This window comes from Chironomus tepperi, unplaced genomic scaffold, assembly GCF_022539635.2.
Source record: "Chironomus tepperi strain 1889 unplaced genomic scaffold, CSIRO-AGI_Ctep_v1 contig_445, whole genome shotgun sequence".
NCBI classification, from domain to species: Eukaryota; Metazoa; Arthropoda; class Insecta; order Diptera; family Chironomidae; genus Chironomus; species Chironomus tepperi.
The window spans coordinates 4731844-4755091 of NW_027226567.1; the positions used below are offsets into that span (position 1 = coordinate 4731844).

At 31.7% G+C, this 23248-nt stretch overlaps 4 protein-coding genes across 4 annotated transcripts; 1 reads left to right on the top strand and 3 right to left on the bottom strand.

The window, feature by feature from the left end:
• Window positions 1-1267: 1267 nt before the first annotated feature.
• LOC139098524 (circadian clock-controlled protein daywake-like) lies at window positions 1268-2830 on the bottom strand. The gene is made up of 6 exons (XM_070650755.1): window positions 2719-2830; window positions 2523-2644; window positions 2400-2425; window positions 2227-2319; window positions 1739-1872; window positions 1268-1670 (listed from the first exon to the last, which is right to left on the bottom strand). Exons 1-6 carry the CDS (start codon window positions 2789-2791, stop codon window positions 1363-1365), a joined length of 756 nt encoding a protein of 251 aa, XP_070506856.1. The 5' UTR covers window positions 2792-2830; the 3' UTR covers window positions 1268-1362.
• A 128-nt stretch (window positions 2831-2958) lies between these two features.
• Window positions 2959-4859, bottom strand: LOC139098523 (uncharacterized). The gene is made up of 3 exons (XM_070650754.1): window positions 4719-4859; window positions 4126-4276; window positions 2959-3687 (listed from the first exon to the last, which is right to left on the bottom strand). Exons 1-3 carry the CDS (start codon window positions 4786-4788, stop codon window positions 3147-3149), a joined length of 762 nt encoding a protein of 253 aa, XP_070506855.1. The 5' UTR covers window positions 4789-4859; the 3' UTR covers window positions 2959-3146.
• Window positions 4860-6220: 1361 nt separating this feature from the next.
• LOC139098508 (uncharacterized) lies at window positions 6221-11199 on the top strand. The gene is made up of 12 exons (XM_070650735.1): window positions 6221-6380; window positions 6461-6693; window positions 6881-7059; window positions 7185-7217; window positions 7339-7505; window positions 7557-8383; window positions 8450-8627; window positions 9195-9463; window positions 9519-9697; window positions 9754-9786; window positions 9845-10832; window positions 10887-11199. Exons 2-12 carry the CDS (start codon window positions 6494-6496, stop codon window positions 11065-11067), a joined length of 3234 nt encoding a protein of 1077 aa, XP_070506836.1. The 5' UTR covers window positions 6221-6380; window positions 6461-6493; the 3' UTR covers window positions 11068-11199.
• A 2560-nt stretch (window positions 11200-13759) lies between these two features.
• Window positions 13760-21896, bottom strand: obst-B (obstructor-B). Its single transcript, XM_070650256.1, has 6 exons — window positions 21776-21896; window positions 14898-15093; window positions 14693-14805; window positions 14416-14616; window positions 14154-14349; window positions 13760-14085 (listed from the first exon to the last, which is right to left on the bottom strand). Exons 1-6 carry the CDS (start codon window positions 21819-21821, stop codon window positions 13911-13913), a joined length of 927 nt encoding a protein of 308 aa, XP_070506357.1. The 5' UTR covers window positions 21822-21896; the 3' UTR covers window positions 13760-13910.
• Between the last annotated feature and the right edge of the window lie 1352 nt (window positions 21897-23248).

The window sequence follows — 23248 nt, forward strand, 5'->3', positions numbered from 1 at the left end:
CACTTGATAATAATTAATTAGACCGTATTGTTAGTAAAATTAGAAAAATAGAAATAGGCACGATGACGTTTTTTCTCTGCATTAAGTGATTTTAAAAATATCTCATCGGAACTGACTAAGTTGCGGAATAATAAAAATAGCAATGTTGTAAGCGGCGAATGACTCATAATAAATTGTATGAATCAGGACTTATTGAAAGCTATTAATTAAACCAGATACTATTGATTTAATGCGATGATCACGAGAAAAATAATTAAATTATGCATAATATCCTATATATAGCCTCCTACATTGAATTAAATTGTAAAATATTTGGATTCTTTGTGACACTTTTACTTATGCAATTTTTTATATTAATTAAATTAACTACTCACATTCTTTGATGTACAATTAATAAGAAACACGATTATCGATTAAACACAGATGTTTACTGCACTGCAAAACTTGTAGTTTAATTTATATTCACGAAAATACAGCCGAGACAAGAGACAATCGACAACTTAGAATTTGAGGGGCAGAGAACTATTTTTAAAAATATTTTCATCGTTGAAACTAAGATTATAGCAACCAAGATTTTTGAAAATTTAATAACCGTTAATCTTTGAATTTAGTTTTCGCAAAATTTACATTTTAAGTAGCAGTTTTATTTAATTAATAACGGTGGTTTTTTTTAATTATTTAATACAATTTAACATTTACAATCTCATGAATATTGTTCATTAAATTAGGCAAATAAAATTTCAAATTTCACACCCCCTGCTGAATCCATTGCATTCAAATTTCTATTAACCGTTGTGATTTTCACTTTCGGTTCTCTCATTTTTTAATTGATGATGAATTTTTAAATTGAACCCGGTAGATAGTCGTCTATAGAATGATATCCTTGGGAAATTATCGAATTCTATCTTTCATCCAGTTAAATATTTTCCATCCTTTCCAATACAATTCTAGATACCTAATTTAATACAACAACATCCAGATGAATGCAAAAAAAACAAAATTTTTAGGTGATTCACCTTTTATCATATCTGTAAAACGTGAATATAATGCAGATATTTCCTATTCATCCATATGCTGCTTTATATTTAACGGTTCTTCCGCATTTCAGAGACTTAATCGGAATTAGGAAGTTGAAAAATTTGCATATCAACAATTACAGTTATGCTAATGATGCACAAGAATAGCGTATCAATTTTGTATCAGAGGATATTGTCATATCCTTAAAATCAGCGCATAGTTCTTCAATTGGAATTAAAAGGATCAAATCTTTAATTTTCATAACAAATTTTATTTAAAATTATTTAATAACAAATTTAACATAATCCTTAATTCTACATGAGCATATAACTGCTCTAATCACATTTAAACATCAGGAAATAGCTCGTCGAATGAAGCTTGCTTAATAATCTCATTTCCAGCCTTTGTGAAAAGGTCTGCCAATGACTTCTCGAGTATCGGAGTTAGATCATTGACGAAAAAGCCTGAACTGTCAGAAATGATAGTGTTTGCAATTAATTTAAGCGCTGGATTGTCATCAAAAAGATTTTGTAGTTGCAATTTGCTTGTTCCTGGCATGATCTTCAATTGAATCTTTTCGAATCTAATATAAGTTTGTCCATCTTCGCCTTTGTATTTCTTTGCTTGAAGTCTCACTCTAGCTCTGTAGTTTTCTGAGGAATAATGGGATAAGATTAAGTGATTTGATGATGGGAGTTTCGGGATTTTGAGTTAGACTTACCAGCAATACCGATCAAATTTCCTTGATAATTAACAGGAAGAGCGCCAATAACAGCTTTTAAATCGTATTTGCCTTTGAACTCAAGTCTTGGAAGTGATATTAGGAAATCAAACATTGGTTCTCCTAAATCAACTCTGTAAGTTAAACAGGACGAAAATTTGATTGATTAAACAACTTAAATTTCATAATATTTTGATATGTTTTGCTCATTTCCCAACAATGTTTATCATAATCATGGATTAGAAGTCAGGAGATAAGACAAAATTAGTCGATAGATATGAATAGACTAAAATAGAATTCCAACTAAAACTTTTCTGATAGTTATGAGAATTCTTGTAAATTTTTGTTGACAATCACAACCAGTCATGTCCTTTTTATGACCATCTTAGCATAAATCGTTAGGAACTTGTTTGTATCCGTTTGTTCATAGAACAGACACACCCATTACTCACTATTATTGTCATATCCCACAAATCATCCAAACTCACCTCATTTTATCAATCTGAAATTTGCTTGCTCCACGAACTACGACGAGATTTGAAATATGCACTTGGAAATTCGGACCACGGTCAATGTGAATGCTATAAAAAATGTTTTTTTTGGAAATAGTTTGAATAAAATTAGCAAAAAATACAGCTATTTTATGATAATAATATATTACTTTTCCAACGATAGTGGTTCAAGGGGCTGCATATCACAATTCAAATGTCACGAGAAATGGACGAAAAACATATTGGAGAAGAAATCAGTTTAAAATCTTTGTGAAAATAAATTTTTATCATACCGTAAGTTTAAAATCAGGAGCAAGGTTTCCATCAGCTAGTCTTGGCTGTAAATTACGAATAGTATCAATGATGCATTTCGCAACATTTGGATCGTTTCTGCTACACAGTTTGATACCGGTTGCTATAAACAAAAAAAAGATTCGCAAATGAGATTAATAAAATGTGATGAAAGCATGAATAGATTAAGATATTTACGCAATTTTCCATCACAAAGATTGGCTACCGCACTGAACACAATGAAAACACTTAGAATAATATAAAGATTCATTTTTTAAATCACTAGTTACTGATTCTGCGAAAATATTTCTTTAACTGAGAATGCTAGACAAACTAATTCTACTTTTATACTTATCAGACTATCAGAGAATCGCGAGAAGTTTACCTTAAACCTCTTGTTTTCAACAATCAACATTCTAGTTAGTTTTAGTTTGATCGTGTTTGTTATGGACAATGAAATACTATTTAGTTTTACTATAAAATGTTGTGATTCTGATTTTTACCGGAAAACCACACATCTGTCTATCTTTATTACTTATTTTAAATTAATTATTCACAATTTTGTCTCATGTTATTGAAACCGGCTTCTTGTTTTTGTAATATCCATTGTCTGATTAGTCATCAAATCAGACGGGAAAGATCTCATCATATGTTGCTGTTTTGGCTATTCTATTGGCAATTGATGTAAATATTTCAGATAAATCATTCTCAATCGGTGGATAGATTTCACTAAACACAAATTCTGGCTGTGATCGAAGTAGTGTATTCAAAATTTCTTGGAAGATGGACGAGGCACCGAGTTGACCTCCGAATATGTTACTTAATGTCGCTTTTCTGATGTGTCCAATTTGAATTTTAATGTGGAATTTCTCAAAATTTAGATATTCTTCTCCTTCATGACAATATTTCTTAGCTCTAATTGTCAGTCTTCCTCGAGAATTATCAACTATTGTATGTGAATCTCCTTGTCCTTTCAATCTAAATCCAAATAGATTAAAATTGAGATCATACTTTGATTTAATATCTAATCGAGGAAGTTTAACTAAAGCATCAAATTTTAATTCGCGCATATTTGTTTTCAGCTTTTCAATTATGAATTTACTGCCTCCTTTGACGTAAATGTCTGTAAAATTTGCTCTAAAATCATTACGATCTCCGACTTGAATGCTATAAATTAAGAAGAAGAATGGAATAAATTTTTGATTTAATTAATATTAGTTCTCGAAAATATTTTGGTTTCAGGAAGGAAGTATAAACACCATCATATCATGTGAATCAATATCAAGTCTAGTTTTTGGTAGACTTTGTTCCCTGACCACACTCAACTAGAATATTTTCATAACGCTTTAAATGTTTTAATCAGTATCTTCTAAGCTTTTAAATGTGGATGATCGTGTGTTGCTGAATTTCAGGTAAAATCACATTTTTAAGTAGCAACCATTTATTAATTTTGAAATTTTTAAACAGAACACGAAGTCGACTGATTTTGGATGGAAAATCAATTTGAGTCGACTTGACTCCATGCAATATTCTCAAAAGCTTAAAAGACACTTGTCACATTGATTTATTCACTATTGTCTCACTTTATTTCACTAAAAAACTTACCTAGGTAGATAAAAGGGTTCGAATTTTGGAATGGCTTCATATCCAGGACCAAATTCTCCACTTACAAAGATATGGCGCATTGCTTCAATTGAATTCATGATGCAGTTTGACATATTTGGAGTTTTCCTAGGACAAACCTTAATGTAAGGAGCTGTTTGGAGATTTGGGAAGGTATTTTGATTATTTTTTGAGGTAATACTTTATATATCACAATAACCAAGGGTCAGTTTCTCGATTGATCCAAGAAATTGACCCATACAGAATACACTAAACACGCTTAAAGGCTAATTGATTTTTCAGCATTTTCAGAGCGAATCGTATCCTTTATAAGTCACTGTTTATCATTTTTAAATTGTTTATGTTGAAGATAGAATTATATTGAAGCTGTTATTTGAACAGAATTTTGACTAGGTTAAGGAATAAAATCTCAAAGACAACTCGGTTTTGGAAAAATTGAGTCGACTTTGAGCTTTGGTTCTAAATATGACAAATTTTTGACCATACACTTAGTAAGCAACTCGACTGTCCATCCTTAGTCAAAATTAATGACAAGAACATCAATATAATTTTATCCTCAAGAACTTTATATTTACGTAGAAATCCTGAGACATTTGAGAAGTTGATAAAAGAACAGATTAACGTTACTAGCCAATACCGATGCATCTTATACTTTAAATAAACTATGGTGAAATTTAAAAAAATTGTATCTTTCGATTTGTACAAATTAAACCCACTTCTCCTTTCGAAAGTCAAATCAAAACTGAAGATCATTCCAAAAAGAATATGGATTTTATATTCACATTATCAGAGTGACCATGAAAATAAATTTTACATCTTAAAAAATGCCAAAGTTACATAATTTCTTTCTGAAGGTTACCTGGTCATTATCATGAACACAAAGAAAATTTTGTGGATGAAAGCATTTTTGGCAGATTGTAATTAGAGTTAAAGATCACAAGTCATTTTAAATTTCAGAATCTCCATTCGAAATCTATGAAACCTTATGAATTTTCACTCTTAGCTGCTAAAACCTTTAATGTTAAGGTTAAATTCGCACAATTTAGACTATGTCAATGCTACCCATGTGGATGTTACACATCTACATATCTGCGTCGTAGACAAAACATGAAACTATGACGTCTCATGAGTCATTAAGGGTGTATCTCATATTTCTATCATCTCAAACCAGATTGACTTCTTTCATTTCAAAGTCATTGTCGCTATTGTTTCGCATCTGCGACACCAATTAATCATCTAATCGTGTGTGAAGGTTGTTTTGAGATGAATTTTAAATCAATTTGCAATCTTCTTGTTGAGAATATCATATTTCATGAATATGCAGAGCTTTATGTAGCAATGTTATGCAAATGCTTTTTCTGATGGTGAAAATTATGAATTGGATTTAAAATTTTATGTTTTAAAGGATTTGAATTGACATTTTAGTATCTTGGCTCTATTCTACAATTATGCAAACGATTAATCGTATTTTATGCACAGTTCTTAATGTGGTAAGTTGTAAATGCAATTAAGAAGTCCTTATGGATTTTATTAATAACAATAAATGTTTATTCATCGGAGTTCAAATACAGACTGAACTTGTGTATGAGAAGGGGTTTTCAACTATGTACAATTAATATTATTCAAATCTAAAATGAACGTTAAAAGACAGTTCTAAATGTTAAAAATGAATGCTATGAATAAAATGTGGAAATTATGCTAATTATCACTGATGAGAACGAGTTTAGAGACCCTTTTGATCAGGTGTTTCTGTTTATTATTGACATTTAACGAATCTCCATGATCTACATCAATTTATAAAAATTCTACCTTTAGAAAAACAAGAACATAAATTTGTATGTTAATTTCCTGTGACTGTCACAACTACGCATCAAACAAATTCTTTACAAAATGTTATGAAATACCCATTCAAAAATTTACCATCATCGCTACATGTGCATTCATTCATTTTTCAAACACATTTTCATTTTTTTGACAAAAAAAAAAGTTCAAAAGTATAACAAGAATGTAAACATTAACTGATGTTTGAGAATTGAGAGAATAAAAATCGGGAATGAAAAAATGTTCTCTGAGTGGACATGTATGTATTGTGTACAAATAGACTTGCATATTTTTTATTTTAGTTAGATCGCTCCATGCAGCGTACGAGACGATTTATACGTCACATTAAGTACGCTTAAAAAGTTCTTTATCTCAATAGTCAGATAAGTGTCTAACGACTGATAGTTATCAATTTTGTAAGTCACAGGTATTCTTTTAAATTCTTGATCATAAGCTTAACTCAACTCAAAAATTTTTAAAAATATCTTTTTCGCAGTAAGTCATCTGGTATTTCAAGGTCATATCAATCATGATCTATTGGATTCTAATTCTTGTCATCATTTACTTGATATACAAATGGGGAACAAACACCTTTGATTATTTTGAGAAGAGAGGTATCAAGTATAACAAGCCGTTGTTCCTTGTCGGTTCTCGATTGAGTATTGTTTTGAAGAACTCCAGTATGGTGGACTCTGTTCAAAAGATTTATAAGGAATTTAGAAATGAGAAGTAATTAGTGATTTTATAATCAGGAGTCGGTTTCTCGAGGTTGATTCTTAGATGTCCAAAGAATGTCTTTCAGGATATACCAAATAACCAACTCTCTTTGAATACAAGTATGATAAAACTTCGAGAAACCAACTCTACCAATAATTTCGCACAAAGAGATTAAACAACATCAACATTCTATTTATAGAGTCTCCGGAATGTTTGAGTTCAAGCACCCAACGTATTTTATTCGAGATCCGGACATCATAAAACGATTAGCCATCAAAGAATTTGATCATTTTACGGATCATCGTCTTGTTCTCGATGAAGAAGTTGAGCCGTTATTTGCCAAGGGATTGTTCGGACTTACTGGACAGAAATGGAAAGGTGAGAAGATATGATATTAATTTCTTAAGTTATTCGATCGACAGAAACGTGAACAAAGACCTTGACCTTTAAAACTTTGTTCTCATAAGAATAAAAATGATCATCAAATTACTCCCTAATTGCAGACATGAGAGCAACATTATCGCCGGCTTTTACAGGTAAATATTATTTCTCATTTAAATTCACATCTTAAGACATCATAAGACAGCTAATGTGTGAGAAAATGTAAACTGAATTATTGAGCACCAATAATGATATCATACACTTGAATCTGAACAGGTAGTAAAATGCGCTTGATGTTTAACCTAATGAATCGAGTCGGTTCACAAATGACAGCGACAATTAGAGATCAAATTAAAAATGGAAAAGACAATGAAGTTGAATTTAAAGAGTTTGCTAGAAATTTTACTTTAGACATCATTGCTACTTGTGCCTTTGGACTTGAGGTATGGAATGTGTTTTTAATTAAAGTTTGTGCTAAAAGCTCTTTATCATAGGTCAATTCATTCGAGCATCCAGACAATGATTTCATTAAAATTGGCAGAAAAGCAACAAACTTTGGTGACATTCCAATCTACAAATTTATCGGATTCTTCTTATTCCCAAAATTGATGGCGAAGCTTAACATCAAATTTCTCGATAAAGATTTATACGTATTCTTTGATGATGTTTTGTCCGATACCATTAAGCAACGTGAAAAATTAGGAATAGTCCGTAATGACATGATTGATCTTTTACTACAAGCTAAAAAAGGAAGCCTAACACATGACGAGAGTCAAGAAGAAAAGTTGTCAAACATTGGATTTGCAACAGTTGAGGAATCAGACATTGGAAAACATAAAGTCAAAAGAAATTGGACTGACGAAGATTTAATGGCACAGGCTTTTATTTTCTTCTTTGCTGGCTTTGAGACTGTGTCAACTGTCATGACCTTTATGGCTTATGAATTGCTTCTTAATCCTGATGTTCAAACAAAATTACAGAAGGAAATCGATGAAGTCTACAAATCACTCGATGGAAAGGAATTGACATATGAGCATGTACAGAGTATGAAGTATATGGATATGGTTGTATCTGAAACATTGAGAAAATGGCCAGCTGCTCCAGTTGTCGATAGAAATTGTACAAAGCCATTCACATTGGAATTTGATGATAAGAAAATTGATTTTGAAATTGGAAATAACTTTTATATTCCTATTTATGCTATTCATCATGATCCACTTTACTATGACAATCCAGAGAAGTTTGACCCTGAAAGATTTAGTGACGAGAATAAGGATAAACTTAGTAATGTCTTATATGCTCCATTCGGTATTGGACCTAGGTATGTAGTGATTTGATGATTTTTAACTGATTAGAGTCTTATTAAGCTTTGATTCCTTTAAAACAGAAATTGCATCGGAAGTAGATTCGCTCTCCTGGAAGTCAAAACAATTTTCTACTACTTGTTATTGAACTTCAACTTTGAAGCAACCAGCAAGACAGAAATTCCAATAAAGTTCGTCCAAATTCCATCGATCTTCCAAATTGAAGGTGGATTAAACATTGCATTGGCACCAAGATCAAAATAGATAGTTGAAAATTAAGAGTTTAAAGTTGTTCCTTTAAAAATGAGTTTAATAAACTCAATTGACCTTCCGCTAATTCATGAAGAAGTTTTGATGGATATTCCAGCCTTAAATGTGTGAATTATTGCATAGCAGTAAATATCAAATTACAAAATAAACAAAGCTTTTTCTATTTGTTTAAAAATGCCATTTGCATACTTATTATCGTCCATAAAATAAATGACTAATATTCTTTAATTTAGTTAGCAGAAGCAGCTGAATGAGATACACAAAAAGTCTATTTTGCCACAATAAAAATTAGTTGTTCCTAACCAAATGTCAAATATTCTCTTAATACTCGACTATGCTCGACCATATGATAAACAAGTAAAAATTGTGAGAATTGAGAGAAAAACTCTCAGTAAGGAACACACATGTAGTTTATAGAGATAAACTTGCACATTTTCTTTTTCAGTCAATATACTTTGATTCAAGCAACCGGCAGTTTCTATGGTATTTCGTATTACTTTAGTAAGACAGTGTCTGATAACAATCAATATCTAAGCCTTTTAAGAATCAGTCAAGTGATATCAGTCACTTGAAATAAGAAATAATTCTAATCAGTCAATCATCTGGACTTTCAAGGTCGACTCAATCATGCTTTTTTGGATACTTCTTCTTATCGTACTTTACTTGCTTTATAAATGGGGAACAAATACATTTAACTACTTTGAAACAAGAGGAATTCCCTACAATAAGCCACGATTCCTTGTTGGTTCAAGGTTGAGTGTAATTTTAAGGAACTGCGATATCATAGAAAATGTCCAGCAACTTTACAAAGAGTTTAGAAACGACAAGTAAGTTACGACGCAATTTTCAATATTGAAAAACAACAAAAAAATCTATTTTTAGAATATCGGGAATGTTTGAGTATAAGCATCCAGTGTATTTTATTCGTGATCCGGAAATCATCAAGAAATTGACCATAAAAGAATTCGATCATTTTACAGACCATCGTCTTGTAATAGACGAAAATGTTGAGCCACTGTTTGCTAAAGGCTTATTTGGTCTTACTGGACAGAAATGGAAAGGTTAAGGAAGTAATGAATTTATCATTTTGATAATTTTATCAGTTTTTAAATTGTAGACATGCGAGCAACCTTATCACCGGCATTTACAGGTGAATATTGTTTACCAAAATTCCTTATCAATATTAATGAATGACTAAATATCCACAGGTAGTAAAATGCGCTTGATGTTCAATTTAATGAATCAAGTTGGATCCCAGATGACATCAACAATCAGAGACCAAATTAATGATGGAACTAGCAATGAAGTTGAATTTAAAGATTTTGCCAAGAAATTTACTCTAGACATTATTGCCACTTGTGCTTTTGGAATTGAAGTCAATTCCTTTAAAAATCCAGACAATGATTTCATCAAAATTGGCGGGAAAGCTACAAACTTTGCTAATATACCAATTTATAAATTAGTTCTGTTTTTCCTGCTTCCGGATTTAATGGCAAAGCTTAAAATCAAACTTCTAGACAATGATTTGTATGAATTTTTGGATGTAGCCATGACAGATACATTTAGTGAAAGAGAAAAAAGAGGAATTGTCCGAAACGACATCATTGACTTGTTACTTCAAGCGAAGAAAGGAAATTTGTCTCACGACGATGATGAAGAGACTTCAAATGACTCTTTTGCAGCTGTTGAGGAATCAGATATTGGAAAACACAAAGCAAAAAGAAATTGGACAGATGAGGACCTACTGGCTCAATGTTTTGGCTTCTTCTTTGCTGGATTCGAAACTGTGTCTACTGTTATGACTTTATTGGCCTATGAATTGCTTCTTAATCCTGAAGTTCAAACAAAATTACAGAAGGAGGTCGATGAAGTCTACAAATCACTCGATGGAAAGGAATTAACGTACGAAGATGTTCAAGGTATGAAGTATATGGATATGGTTGTGTCTGAAACTTTGAGAAAGTGGCCACCAGCACCTCTAGTTGACAGAAAATGCACAAAATCTTTCACATTAGAATATGACAATAAGAAGCTTGACTTTGAAGTCGGAAAGAACTTTTATATCCCAATTTATGCTATACATCATGATCCTCTTTACTATGACAATCCAGAGAAGTTTGATCCTGAGAGATTTAGTGACGAGAATAAGGATAAACTTGCTAATGTCCTTTATGCTCCATTTGGTATTGGTCCAAGGTAAGGAGTCATGTGATATTATTGTGAAAATTTAAAATTTCACATCCTTTACAGAAGCTGCATCGGAAGCAGATTTGCAATTTTGGAAGTAAAGACAATTTTCTACTATTTATTGCTGAACTTTAACATCGAAGCATCAAGCAAGACCAAGGTTCCATTGAAGTTTGTAAAAGTTCCTACAATTTTCGTGATTGACGGTGGATTAGACGTGGGATTGGTGCCTCGAGTGAAATGAAGTGAAGCATGCCATCCATGCTTACATGTTGGTCAGCATTAAGGAACGACTATAAACTTTATATTGTGCTATATAATATTTTAGATTGTGTAAATAACAACTTTTATGTCACATAATTACTCATATTCAGAAGCATGTATGTTTAGTTCATTTTATATCCATTAAGTTCCATAAACTTTGAAATTACAGGAAATCACAGCTAATTATTTTTCAGAAATTTCTATAAATTTAAATCATTTCAGCTTTAAATCCTTAGTATCACATTTTAAACTCGACAGACATCTTTCAAGCTTCAAATTCAACTCTCGTTTAAAGCACAATAGCAATTTAATCACAAATGATTCTCAATTACTTGTTCATTCTGATCGTATCGTGCATTACAAGTTGTTCAGCAAGCAAAGAAGCTGAGAATGCAGAAATAATAAAAGCAATTAAGATTATCGTCAGAGACGTCTATATTAGACATTCCATATCCATAAATGTGATCTTTTTAAGAGAAAATTCGTGGAATGACAACATCTTGTCTAGAAATGATTTCTTTAATTATCTCAATAGTGAGCTCATTCCATGATACACATCATTAGACAGTGATGACCGACAAAAAGTATCTAATTTGATAATCATGACCGATTCACTTGAATATTCGAGGTCAATAATGAAATATCAATTAACTGTGACTCGTTGGTTTATTTTTGTACTTAGTCATTGTAGCAAGGAAGCAGTTAAGGATTTTGGTATGCAAAGTGGTTTGCGGATTGAATCAATTTGTTGCTACAATAACAGTATGGATATGATGTGTATGACGCTTAGTAGATGCAAAAATAGCAAGTATGAAGACATATCCAATGTTGAAGTTTCAAGGAACTGCTCATTAACTGCATCAGCAGTAATCAGACCGCCTTTTGCTTATTTAAACAGCTCTCAAATTTTGATTGGAATTGAAGTCAGGATTCTAAAGGAAATAGCTGCAAGTCTCAAATTAAATCTTCAAGTATATCCTTTGAATTACCAAAATTTCTCAAATACTGGAATTGATATCCATGCAGGATATTATAACGAAGCAATCAAGCTTTCAGCAAGTAAACCTTTCGATTTTCAAGAATTCGTCTATGTTGTTCCACAAGGCAAGCGTATATCCTCGCTTAAAAAGCTCTTTCAGTCTTTTGACGGGAAAATTTGGATATTAATATGTTTAATAATCATAATGGCTTTTATGTCGACTTATGCTATGAATACTCAATCTCTCAGAATTAGAAAATTCATTTTCGGAAGAGATACACAATTAAAATTCATGAATGTGCTTGGTGGATTATTGGGAACGTCTTCACATCAATTGGTATCTCGGAGAAATTTTATACGGATTTTGTGGATTGCTTTTCTATTTTTTGGAGTTTTAATGAGAACATTGTATCAAGCTACTCTGTTTAAATTGCTACAGAATGATGATGTTGAGAAGGAAGTACAGTCGTTAGATGAAGTTTTAGAGAAGAATATGATCGTGTTTACTGATGCAATGTATAAGGATTTTGTTAATCAATCGATGAGGTATGAAGCTGTCTAATTTTAATGAGAATTTCATTTAAAGTTCCTTCAAATTTCAGAATTAAGTTCATAAGCCAGCACAAAATGCATTCAATCATCATGCAGCCATGTACGCCAGAATTTCAGGGAGTTCTTTTCATGCCGTTAGCACAAATGAAGTTTTTCACTCAAAGAATTATCAAACTAAATCATTTCAAGATCATTGAGCATCCTCGCATCGTCATTCCATCAGTTTTTCACTTTTTAAATCACTTTTGCTTTGCAAATAAGATTGATGAGATAATTGGGCTATTTCAATCGGCTGGCTTGATAAGTTTTTGGACAGATCTTGAAATTCGCCATATCAACAAAGTAAATGAATTTGTGGCACCTTCAAAATTGACATTTAAGCACGTCCGAATTCTATTTGATGTTCTTATCGTCGGGTACTTTTTATCATTCGTTGTTTTCAGTTTAGAGTTGATTTATGAAAGACTTGTGGGACGAAAGAAAGTTCATGAAAGACCTGTTTTAAAATCCATTAGAAGCAAGTCTTATCCATGAATTTGGAACTTACTGATGTCAAGAATACTATTTTATTAAAATGAGTCACATATAATAAAAATATTTGTTTAGATTGATGTTTCGTTAAAAATTTGAATTTTGTTTTAACGAAAGAAAACTTTCAAAATTATTTTTAACGGTTTTGTGAAAAACTCATTTTTACGATGAAAAATTAATTCATTTCAGATTAAAACAACAATTAAAGCCTTAAAAATTTTCAATACAGTCCACATTTTTTCAATTAATACCGACGAAGGCTTCATAAGACATTATTCTTTGCAATTGCTACACGGAGACTTAAAGCAATAAAGGTAAAAATCAATATGAAACCTGTGCCATTACCGTTAACGCAAATTTCAATTGAACCTTTCTCGTTTTCGAACATAATTTTCTAGTCGAATTGCTTTCTGAGTATTATGTTGGGCAAATGTTAAGGTATTTATAATTGACATTCTGCTTTATTTAGGTTAAACTAAATATAAAATGACTTTAAAGGTTTAGTAGCTTTAATATTGATGGATGTATTTTAAATCATATGGCAGACATCCATGGACATAGAAATGCGCTTCACACTAAGCTAGAATCTAAAGACAGAAGAACCTTTGACTTATTTCCTTTAATTTTCTTTCCATTTTCACTTCTTTTATTACTACTGATTGTGTCGATGAACAAAAAAAATTATCATTTTCATAAATTACAAAGCAATTATCATTACAAGGAAATTTTTATTATTTTTATGGATTCAATTTTACTTTTTTTCATTCTTCGTCTTCCTCCTCTTCTTCTTCCACAACTCGTCGTGCTGTTGGACGACTTGGACGTCTCCTCGATGCAGTCGTACCTTTTGTCTTTTTAATTCTCGGTGTTGTGGTCTTGGGATTTTCTAACTCCTCTAACTGCTCATCTGTGAGTCTGTCTTTATAAAAGTCGGCACTGCATGATGTAAAAAAATTTTATTATTCATTATGTTAAATTAATTTATTGATCATGTTGAGTCTCACCATTCGGGTACATTTCGAGGCCAATCACATGAAATTGTCTTTTCATTGAAGACTTGACCTAATTTACATCCATTTCTACGTGCTGTGTTTCCGTTTATACATACGTAGAAATATTGACAATCTTCTGGATCTGAATATCTTGGATGTGTAACAGCAATTGATTCATTGACCTTTGGACATGTGAATTGGAAGACTTCTACAAATTGGACATAAAATATGTAAAGTGACATTCATTATGCTATACATTCCAAATGAAAAATACCTTCCGATGAACAACCAGTTCGGCCCGCCTCATCAGCCCATGTACAAATTCCAGTTCTTGGGTTGAAAACAAGACCCGCTGGACATGTATACATATTAGCATGACCATCAACACAATAAAAGAATTTATCGCAAATACGCACATCTTCATGACCAAAATATCCATTCTGTCTCGGACAATTGGGGGATGGAATTGGTGTCTCTATAATATATTATACAACATATTTCATAAATTAGAAATGATAAACAAGGTAAGATTAATAAAGGAGGCAACTCACGTAATTTTGAACGCTTTGAACAATCAATATTGTATGGTAAATCACATTTTTCCACATTTATGTCATAATCGTTGAAGACCATACCGTCTGGACACAGTTTTTCTGAGATTGCTCTGAAATTATGAGAAGTAACTCGAATTAGAAGCCGCAAATCAACGAAAATTTCATCCCAACCAGAGAAGTCATCGAAAAGTCTCAATCTTACCCATCTGTACATGCATAATATTTATCGCATTGATCAGCATCGGCGAAGAATCCATTCGGCTCAGGACATTCACTTGCTGTACCGTCGTCATCATCATCATCATCCTCATCGATAATTGGTGCCTTTGTTGTTCGCTGTGTTGGCTTTTCACGATTTTTTGGTCGCTCGCGACGTGGTACTTGCGAGACTACGAGACCTAGTGACACAAATACAATTTTTAAAGTAAAATTTATGTAAATTTTCTTGGCATTCATTTCATGTGGAGACAAAAATGACGACAGGCTGCGGTTTTATTTTGTTATGACTGTTGAAATTACAGCTTTCTCTATGAGATTCTTGCTTTGATTTTGAATTCATACTTTATAAGATAAAAGCATAAATTCATGACACATTATAATACACTAAAGTGACAACTTGTCAGTTATTTTCTTTATGATTTCATACGAAATTATGAAAATGTCAAGAGCTTTTAGCCTACACAAAATAATGATGTCCTCATACTCCTTATGTCTTGTTGTTTTCTCAGTTTTCTTCTTCCTTCTGTGTCATAGATGAAAAATAAGAATCTTGGTGGTGACGATGGATTACCGGTAAAGCGTGACTCAATGATTTATGAGTTTTGTTCCGTTCTCCTGTTTTCTTTTTATCAGAATATGTGTCTTGGCCCGAATGGCTCATGAAAATTGGCTAGGTTGTTATAATTTTCAGAAAAAAATTAACGGCTTTTTGTAATTCAAAATTTTCAATTGACACAAATTTTTCTCACTTCAAAAAGTTTTTCTTAAATATAATGATGAAATTCAATGGTTACTAGACTTGTTCTTATTTATTATCAATCTATGAAGTGGCAAGAATCAAATGAATAAGCTACCAACAGAAGAAAATGAAGAATTTTTTGCAATACTCATTAAAAATCTAAATTTATAAGCTTAAAATGAAGAGTTTTCGTGGCAAAACTGTAAATCTTAAGCTCTTTGCATACACAATTCCACAAAAACAACTTCCAGCCATCTCCTTCTCGGTAAAAGAGACCTGCAATGTCTTCCCATATATCATCACATAGAATATAAACGTTGGAGACATAACATGTGTATTATGATAAGTTTGACCTTCTTAAGGTTATGCCATGAATTTTGAAGTTACCATAAGTAATTGAATTTCAACCAGAAGGTAGCATAGGCAGTGAAAAATATAATGAAGTATTAATACAGTCATTGGTTATGAAAATTGCAATGTGTTCATGATTGACTCATGTTTTTGTCATGAACTCCTAATTAAATTGAGTTAATTTGTAGCACATTGTAAGAATTTTAATCAACTTAGGTGGAAATTCTTGTATTTACAAACCTTCTGTTAATTTCATCAGATTATAGCAATAGAATGATTTCCAAGAATTTCAAGACCTTCTGTGCTAAATCACCCATCAATCAATTTATATCAGATACAGCTCAAAATACCTCACTCGTTTTAAGGAACCCATCAAAAATCTAATAAAACTTTTCTAATGAATTTCCTTCACTCTTATCAGCTCATGTCAGAATTATAATTTTCTGTCATATTTGCCTTAAGATATACCTTTTCAATTCTACGTAATGTCTACATAAAGTTATAATTTCTCTATGGACTTTAGTATGCATACCATAATACACATACATCATCTGCTTGTAAGCATGTTAGTCGAGAAGTCAGTTAGAAATATCTCAATAGATTTAGTACATAAGATACTTCATACCTCTTATTTTGTCTTGTCATTCGATAAATTGTATATTGAATTTATATTCTATCTAATCGTAAATGCAGTTTCAATATTGTCCAGGGTTATTGGATTGATGGATTTATGTTAGGATTCTTATATTTTGATACTTTTGATTTTCAACGGTTGTTCTAGATTTGAATATTCTAAATAGCTTCAATGAGTTGATTTTCCCTTTTTATAGTTGTTCTTCCCCTAATAATGTAATATTTAGTATTATTTTAAACTTTTGAGAGTAAACGTTGTGGTTTTTATTGAATTTCTTATAAATTTTAGTTAAAACTATTGTTTAAACTCCTCTCAATCACAAAAGTGTGAACATTCACATTATTATTGTTATTATTACATATTGTGCTCAAATCGATCCGAATAATCCTCAAGTATAAGGTTCATGTTGCACAAAAGTGATATAAATGTTGAAGGAGATGAGAGAGCCACAACGAATAAATTAAATTGCGGCAAAAATTCCGGAAATGATTGATTCAAATGAAAATGAGATTTAATTAAAGAATAAATTGAAATCGATGAGGCTTTATCTATTAAATTGGAGATATTCTCAGTAGGAATGGATGTATACATGTTTGGAGATTGGGAAACGAATGCATCTATGTTATGGGAAAGTGAGATAATGATTGAGGAATGATTACAAAGTTCTGTATGCTGTTGTGTACAGGAATACAGCAGTATGATGCAACCATAAATAATTCATTATGATTCATTGTTAAAATTATTTCTGACATGGTTTAGAACAGAAGCAAAAGGAGGGAAACTGAAAGTTATGACCAAGATTCTGTAACACACGAGAACAAAAAAAGAGGAGAACGTCCATAACCTCAACTGTACGTACACACACAATATGCATACTATAATTCATGTAAAAATATGATGAAGATCCTTTCTCTTTTTTTTTGTATGAATTTTGATTTAGGATACTGCAGAATACATACGTTTGGTGTGTTATGTTATGCAGCATGACACGTAACAATATACACACTCATTGAAAGTCATCTGGGATGAAATAAATTTTCAATTTATTTAGACAGAAAAAACTTTTTTTTTTTAATAAAGTGCCTACATGCTTATTTATTATGTAATATAGAGTTCTTTGCACTGTAGACCATTTGAACTTTATAGCTTTTTAACACTTGAAAACCCTTAAAAAGGATGGATATGGTGATACAGGAAGGTTATATGTTAAACATGTGATAATGATAGTTTGGGATGTTTTTGGAAATTTCTGATTTATTTTTGTAGTTTAAGTCATTAAAACTTCTAAGGGATAATTTGTCCACAACATCTATCATTTAAACAAGAACTGGAAAGTTTGTCGCCAATTGTAAACAGCCTTTAAATATTCAGTAAACACTTAATAGCTAAATCTTGATTAATTCAATCTAAATTGCTTAAATACTACAAAACCATACATTTAACTACTTCCAACCAACTATAGGTGTGTCAATTAGTTTGATACTTTTAATTAGCAATTATAAAGAAATCAATTTTAATTAAATATTTCGAAATGCCAATAAATTGATTCTTGAAAAGCTATAAAATAAATGCAATTTCTGTTTAAAAGTTTTAAATTGCTGGTTTTAAAGAGTTTACTAAGAATGAGTATAAACGTGGTAAGAATGGTAATTTGAATGCGAAGTTTGAGATTATGCAATTCTGTTTGCTTAACGTATTCTCAGAAGGACTTCAGGAAATTCCAAACATTCTTGATTTTGTTGAATTAGGTACAAAATGATTGGAATCTTAACTGGATTCTTTAATTGCTTTTTGAATCCTAACCTAAAAAATTCTTAAAGAATTAAAGGAAATTCAATTAAATCTGAAGCAAATTGAATGAAATGCAGGAATAACCCAACAAAACTCCTTCCAATTAAATTCTATTTCCAACAGACTGATTAACAAATTGTTTTTTAGCGGTTACAATCTCAAGGACAACAGTCTTGTTCTGTTGATTTCACAGCAGGTTGAATTAATCATTTAACCATAAACATCATGTGATTCTAAAAGAAAACATCTGATAATCAAGTATATTAAATTCTATCAGAAGCCAGAAATGCAAATTTCCAACATATTCGAATCTGGATTTTCCGAACATCAACATAGCTTCTTAATTAATCTAATTCAGGATAATTCCATGAAAGAATTTAATCAGCACATGTGGCATGGAACTTAGATACACAATAGTCCATCCAGTATGACCAATGCATAATTGATAGACACACAAAAAAAGTCTCTAATAAAACTAATTTCTAATTCATAAGCTTCATTACTTATCGATCAGGTTAGAGTTACCTCGTAGTTTGACATCATGATTGTAATAATACAATAGATAAATACAGTACGTGACTGCTGTCTCCATATTAATTGTAATTAAAATTGCAATAGCAACAAAAAACTCTTTCATTTCAACTTTTCTTTTGTGTGCTTTTACTTAAACCCACAAAATGGAAATAAGTTTTAACAAATTGTTGCTAGAAAATTGAAATACATGAAGCAAATAATATTTTTAATTTCCAACTTTTTTTAAATGCATGCAATTTGTGGATTGTTTGTGAACAACTTTATTAGGTCTTTGGGGAAGTGGACGATGCAGTTTGATCGGTTTCTAAGGCTTTTTCATCATCTTTTTGATTTAATGAATTAAGCCTAAGAAGATTATTCCGAGAAGCACATGGTATCGCTAAGTAGCCGCACTAGCATCAAGACGTGGATTTGCACTGAAACGACTGATTTCGACCCATTTACATCATGCAAGTCGTGCAGATATAAAAGATAATACCCGGCATTATTTTGACCTCTAACTTAGATAGAGGTTGATTTGTCACGCACTTAATAGTGACCATTACAGCTGCCACACACTCATTGCGCTTCAAGCAGCCTTTCCGACACACTTTCCATTCGTTTTTTTTATATCAAAAAACTAGCAAAAATTAATTTGAGAAGAAATAAAAAAAGTTACAATTTGAGTTTTTGTCTGCATTGCAGTTTCTAGTTTGAACGTAGAAATAAAACAAAACTATATATTTAAGTACGGCAGTGAAAGAACAGAAAAAAAAATCTACATCATTTGCTTCATGTGTGTACGGAAGTTGGTTATAGTGCAAACATAGAGGAAAGAACGTGTGCATGGAGATTGGAATGAAAAGAGAAAAAAATAATATTGAGAGAGAGAAAAAAAAGAATTTAAAAATTATAGCAACCAGTTGACCTTTGACGAAGCTGGAGTTGATAACATGAAAGCGAGTGGATATAAATTTATGGAAATTGAGTTGAGAATTTAATTTTTTTGCGGTTAGTTGCTAAGGCGCTTGATATAAAGTCTAGGACAGAGTTGGGTAAGTGTTGAGGTTGTTGTATGGTGCATCATGGTGCTGCGACACATAGTTTGGACAGGACTGGTCTAGAATTTCATGAAATTAAGTGAATTTTAGCAAATATTGTTGATTCAGCCTTCATCCTTAAATATTGACCTTGACAGAACTTAAAGTAATTAAATTGGCACTCGGAAGTTAAGCAATGCTTAGAAGTGGGGCCAAGCTATTGCTATACTTCATATAAAGTTGCTGATCAAGTAGAAAAGGACTACGAACAGTTCCCAACTTAACGCTCCATTCCATTCGTACAATCCCAAAATTGCATGTTGAAAAAAACCAAAAAATTCAAGTTCAAAAACCGCAATTGCAGCTACTGAAGCAAACTGAGCCAATTCAAACACATTCGCCTTGCAGACACGCCTCATAAAATTGAAAAAAATTTTACAAACCGATTTACTCTATTTTTTTTAGCAAGTAAATACCCACATTCATTGATTCATATACAGGAATGAACTTGAGAACTTGTTGCATATTGCCAAATGCAGAATAAAAAGAGTTTTTTTGTTTGCTGTTTACTGTTAGAAAATAAGCAACTTGTTGAATTTCATTTGAAAATTATTCAACTCTCTTGTCTTTTTTTGCCCATAAAACTTAATATTTTTTTCAAAAAACCGGGTTTTTTGGGCGACGACATAAAAAAAAGAGACATGAACTAAAAATATATATTTTATACACATTTATATCATGCTCCTGATGTAACCCGATTATGAAATTTTATCGTCTTTTTTTTTCTTTCTTTTATAACTTCTTTCGTGGTATCGTCTCCAATGTGAATGCGACTTAAAGACTGAGCGAGAGAAAAACTTTCACTTTTTTTTTGTGTGTTTTGTTGGATTATTTTCGATATTTAATAATTTATTTTAATGTTTACAAAAAATATAAAGCAAGTCTAGGGAATGGGAGTTGTTTAGTTATGAGAACTTCAATTTAAGGGAATGATTGGGAATCCAAAGAACTCCTGGAACGAAGCTGTCGATAGAGACAGTATTGCATTTGTTATTGACAATTGGCAAGCGGGAGTCGGAGATAGAACCAGCCTTCATTTGAAGGAGGTCATGGATCACAGTTGATCATCGAAGTAAGAAAGTAAGGTTGGGAAAAAAGTGTCAGAAAGGGAGATGTAAAGGACTGTAGGGCTCGACCATGAACCGTAGACCTACATTTCTGACATTTAAGATGCACAGTCTTGGAATTTTCGGCTCTAGCTTATAATACTTCTCCTAATCAGGCATAGAGCGTGCTTTCATGATGTAAAAATTCCATAACGGTACCAAAAAGCGGCCTCTTTGCTTGCTTTATAAAGATTTTAAAGGAGGAATAAAGACCCAAAATTTTCTAATTAATGGACGTCATTGACGAATGAATCCCAAGAGATTTTAAGTTATGGGCTAACTTTAAAACAAGCAAATAATTCAGGAATATTCCAAGTTTTAATAAAGTTGAGTACTGTAAATGCTGAACACAACTTCAACACTTCTACATTGTAGACTCAATGTCAATCAAGCAAAATTAATCTAAAGAACTGTTTTTGCTCTAAATCTCAAAACAAGTTTCTCATTTCAATCAGTCTAACAACCACATATTGTCCATCATCATAACTTAATAATATTGAATGTCCACCCCTTGACAATTTCAAATCACAAAATTTTAATCACGTCACTTAATAAATCTTTCATGATAAAGTTTCACAAATTATAAAAAAAAAAATAGGAATAAAAGGAAGTAAATTTTTATCTCACCGAAAAGTAAACTGAATACTAATAATTTCACAATTGCCCCTGCCATCTCCGGTGTTTGAATGCGAACTGATTGAGTGGCAAAATTTTTTAATATGTTTGCTTATTATAGTGCTTTAGTCTCTCCTTATTATATATTTTTTTTTATATATTTCTTTCATAAACGCTCTTTAGTTTTATGCTTAACACAAACAATAAACAGCTTATAACAGGCTTCGGGGTTCAATGTTGTGTATTAAGAGAAAGAAAAAAAAAAGAGACAGACGAGTTTACAACTAAAGTCCCAGACAGGTTGGAAATGCTTTTTAAAATGTCAGGAATGCTAGACGGAATGATCCCGAACAATGGAGTGTGGGATGTTAGGTAGGAGGTAAATGGTTGTCAAAGGTCATCTTAAAGGTGATATTAATTAGCTACGAACAAACAAGGAGTATACTTTTGATTATATTGTCAAAATTGAGGATGCTGAACTATATTTATTGAGTGTACTCATGAGAATGCTCATTTAGGTGAGTATGCTCATTGTCTGTTAGGGCAACGAAGATGAATCCACGAGAAGATTGGCATTTTTCCCAATTCACAAAGAACCAGACCAGAGATTGATAAAATCACTAATTTCTAGCATGAATCTAGCTCTAAGTTGAATCAGTTTCTTGACATTTGTGCGATAATTAAGTCACTAACGATATTCAAGCAGGTCAATATCTATAGTAGAATCTGTTAACAGTATGTAATCTGTTAACCAATGATCTAAAAGTTAACGATACCTAGACTAAGCCTTCCCGCTCTATGTCCTGAAATTAGTCGAAAATGAGGCTTTGAAGGATTCCTTTTCAGTCTCAGTTTCGGTTTTGGTCTCAGAAATTTGTAAAAACCAAGACTTCAGGAAACCCTACAATTACCTGCTCACTCTGAGCTGCAGAATCTCTTGAAAGAGTTAGATACGACTGCATGGACAAATATACGTTAGAACTAGTCATCAACTGGACATTAACTTGCCAACAACTAGTTTTACCGTTTTTTTTGTCCACTCGGGAAGTCTGAGCTTTACGTAATAGAAAATGACTAATCATATGATACTCGGAACAACAATATGATCTGTTATTCAATTTAAATGCTAAAGGTTGCCTCAAGGAGCGTCTTCAAGTTGTGTATAAACATGACCTTTAACAAAAATTCTAACAAAAATTCCTCAAAAAATATTTAGCGTTCCAAAAAATCTTCAAAAGTCATTAAGCGGCTTCAATCTTACTGGGTTGATTTCAATGATATTGAAAATGAAAGTAAAAACATGTGTAGTAAGTAGATGCATAGATGGAAAGGGTAAATGAATTTGTTTTAGTGCAAACAACAAAAAAAATTGTACGAAAAGAGAGAAGAAAAAAAGGCACAAAAAAAACAAAATCAATAGACAAATATTTAACACTTATTGAGATCATTCAATAGTTTAAATGGATATAGCTTGACAGACAGAAA

Excerpts from the sequence above, each read along its gene's own strand:
- obst-B (XM_070650256.1), bottom strand. The coding sequence starts at position 21,821 with ATGGCAGGGGCAATTGTGAAATTATTAGTATTCAGTTTACTTTTCG. Across the intron at positions 14,806-14,897 it reads TATTATGCATGTACAGATGG|AGCAATCTCAGAAAAACTGT; the intron begins GTAAGATTGAGA and ends TCATAATTTCAG. Across the intron at positions 14,617-14,692 it reads TTCAAAGCGTTCAAAATTAC|AGACACCAATTCCATCCCCC; the intron begins GTGAGTTGCCTC and ends AATATATTATAG.
- LOC139098508 (XM_070650735.1), top strand. The coding sequence starts at position 6,494 with ATGATCTATTGGATTCTAATTCTTGTCATCATTTACTTGATATACAAA. Across the intron at positions 6,694-6,880 it reads AAGGAATTTAGAAATGAGAA|AGTCTCCGGAATGTTTGAGT; the intron begins GTAATTAGTGAT and ends TTCTATTTATAG. Across the intron at positions 9,787-9,844 it reads CTTATCACCGGCATTTACAG|GTAGTAAAATGCGCTTGATG; the intron begins GTGAATATTGTT and ends AAATATCCACAG.
- LOC139098524 (XM_070650755.1), bottom strand. The coding sequence starts at position 2,791 with ATGAATCTTTATATTATTCTAAGTGTTTTCATTGTGTTCAGTGCGGTA. Across the intron at positions 2,426-2,522 it reads CTCCTGATTTTAAACTTACG|CCCCTTGAACCACTATCGTT; the intron begins GTATGATAAAAA and ends TGTGATATGCAG. Across the intron at positions 1,671-1,738 it reads AAATTTGATCGGTATTGCTG|AAAACTACAGAGCTAGAGTG; the intron begins GTAAGTCTAACT and ends ATTATTCCTCAG.
- LOC139098523 (XM_070650754.1), bottom strand. The coding sequence starts at position 4,788 with ATGCATCGGTATTGGCTAGTAACGTTAATCTGTTCTTTTATCAACTTC. Across the intron at positions 4,277-4,718 it reads AAATGTCTCAGGATTTCTAC|CTCCTTACATTAAGGTTTGT; the intron begins GTAAATATAAAG and ends ATCTCCAAACAG. Across the intron at positions 3,688-4,125 it reads GAACCCTTTTATCTACCTAG|CATTCAAGTCGGAGATCGTA; the intron begins GTAAGTTTTTTA and ends CTTAATTTATAG.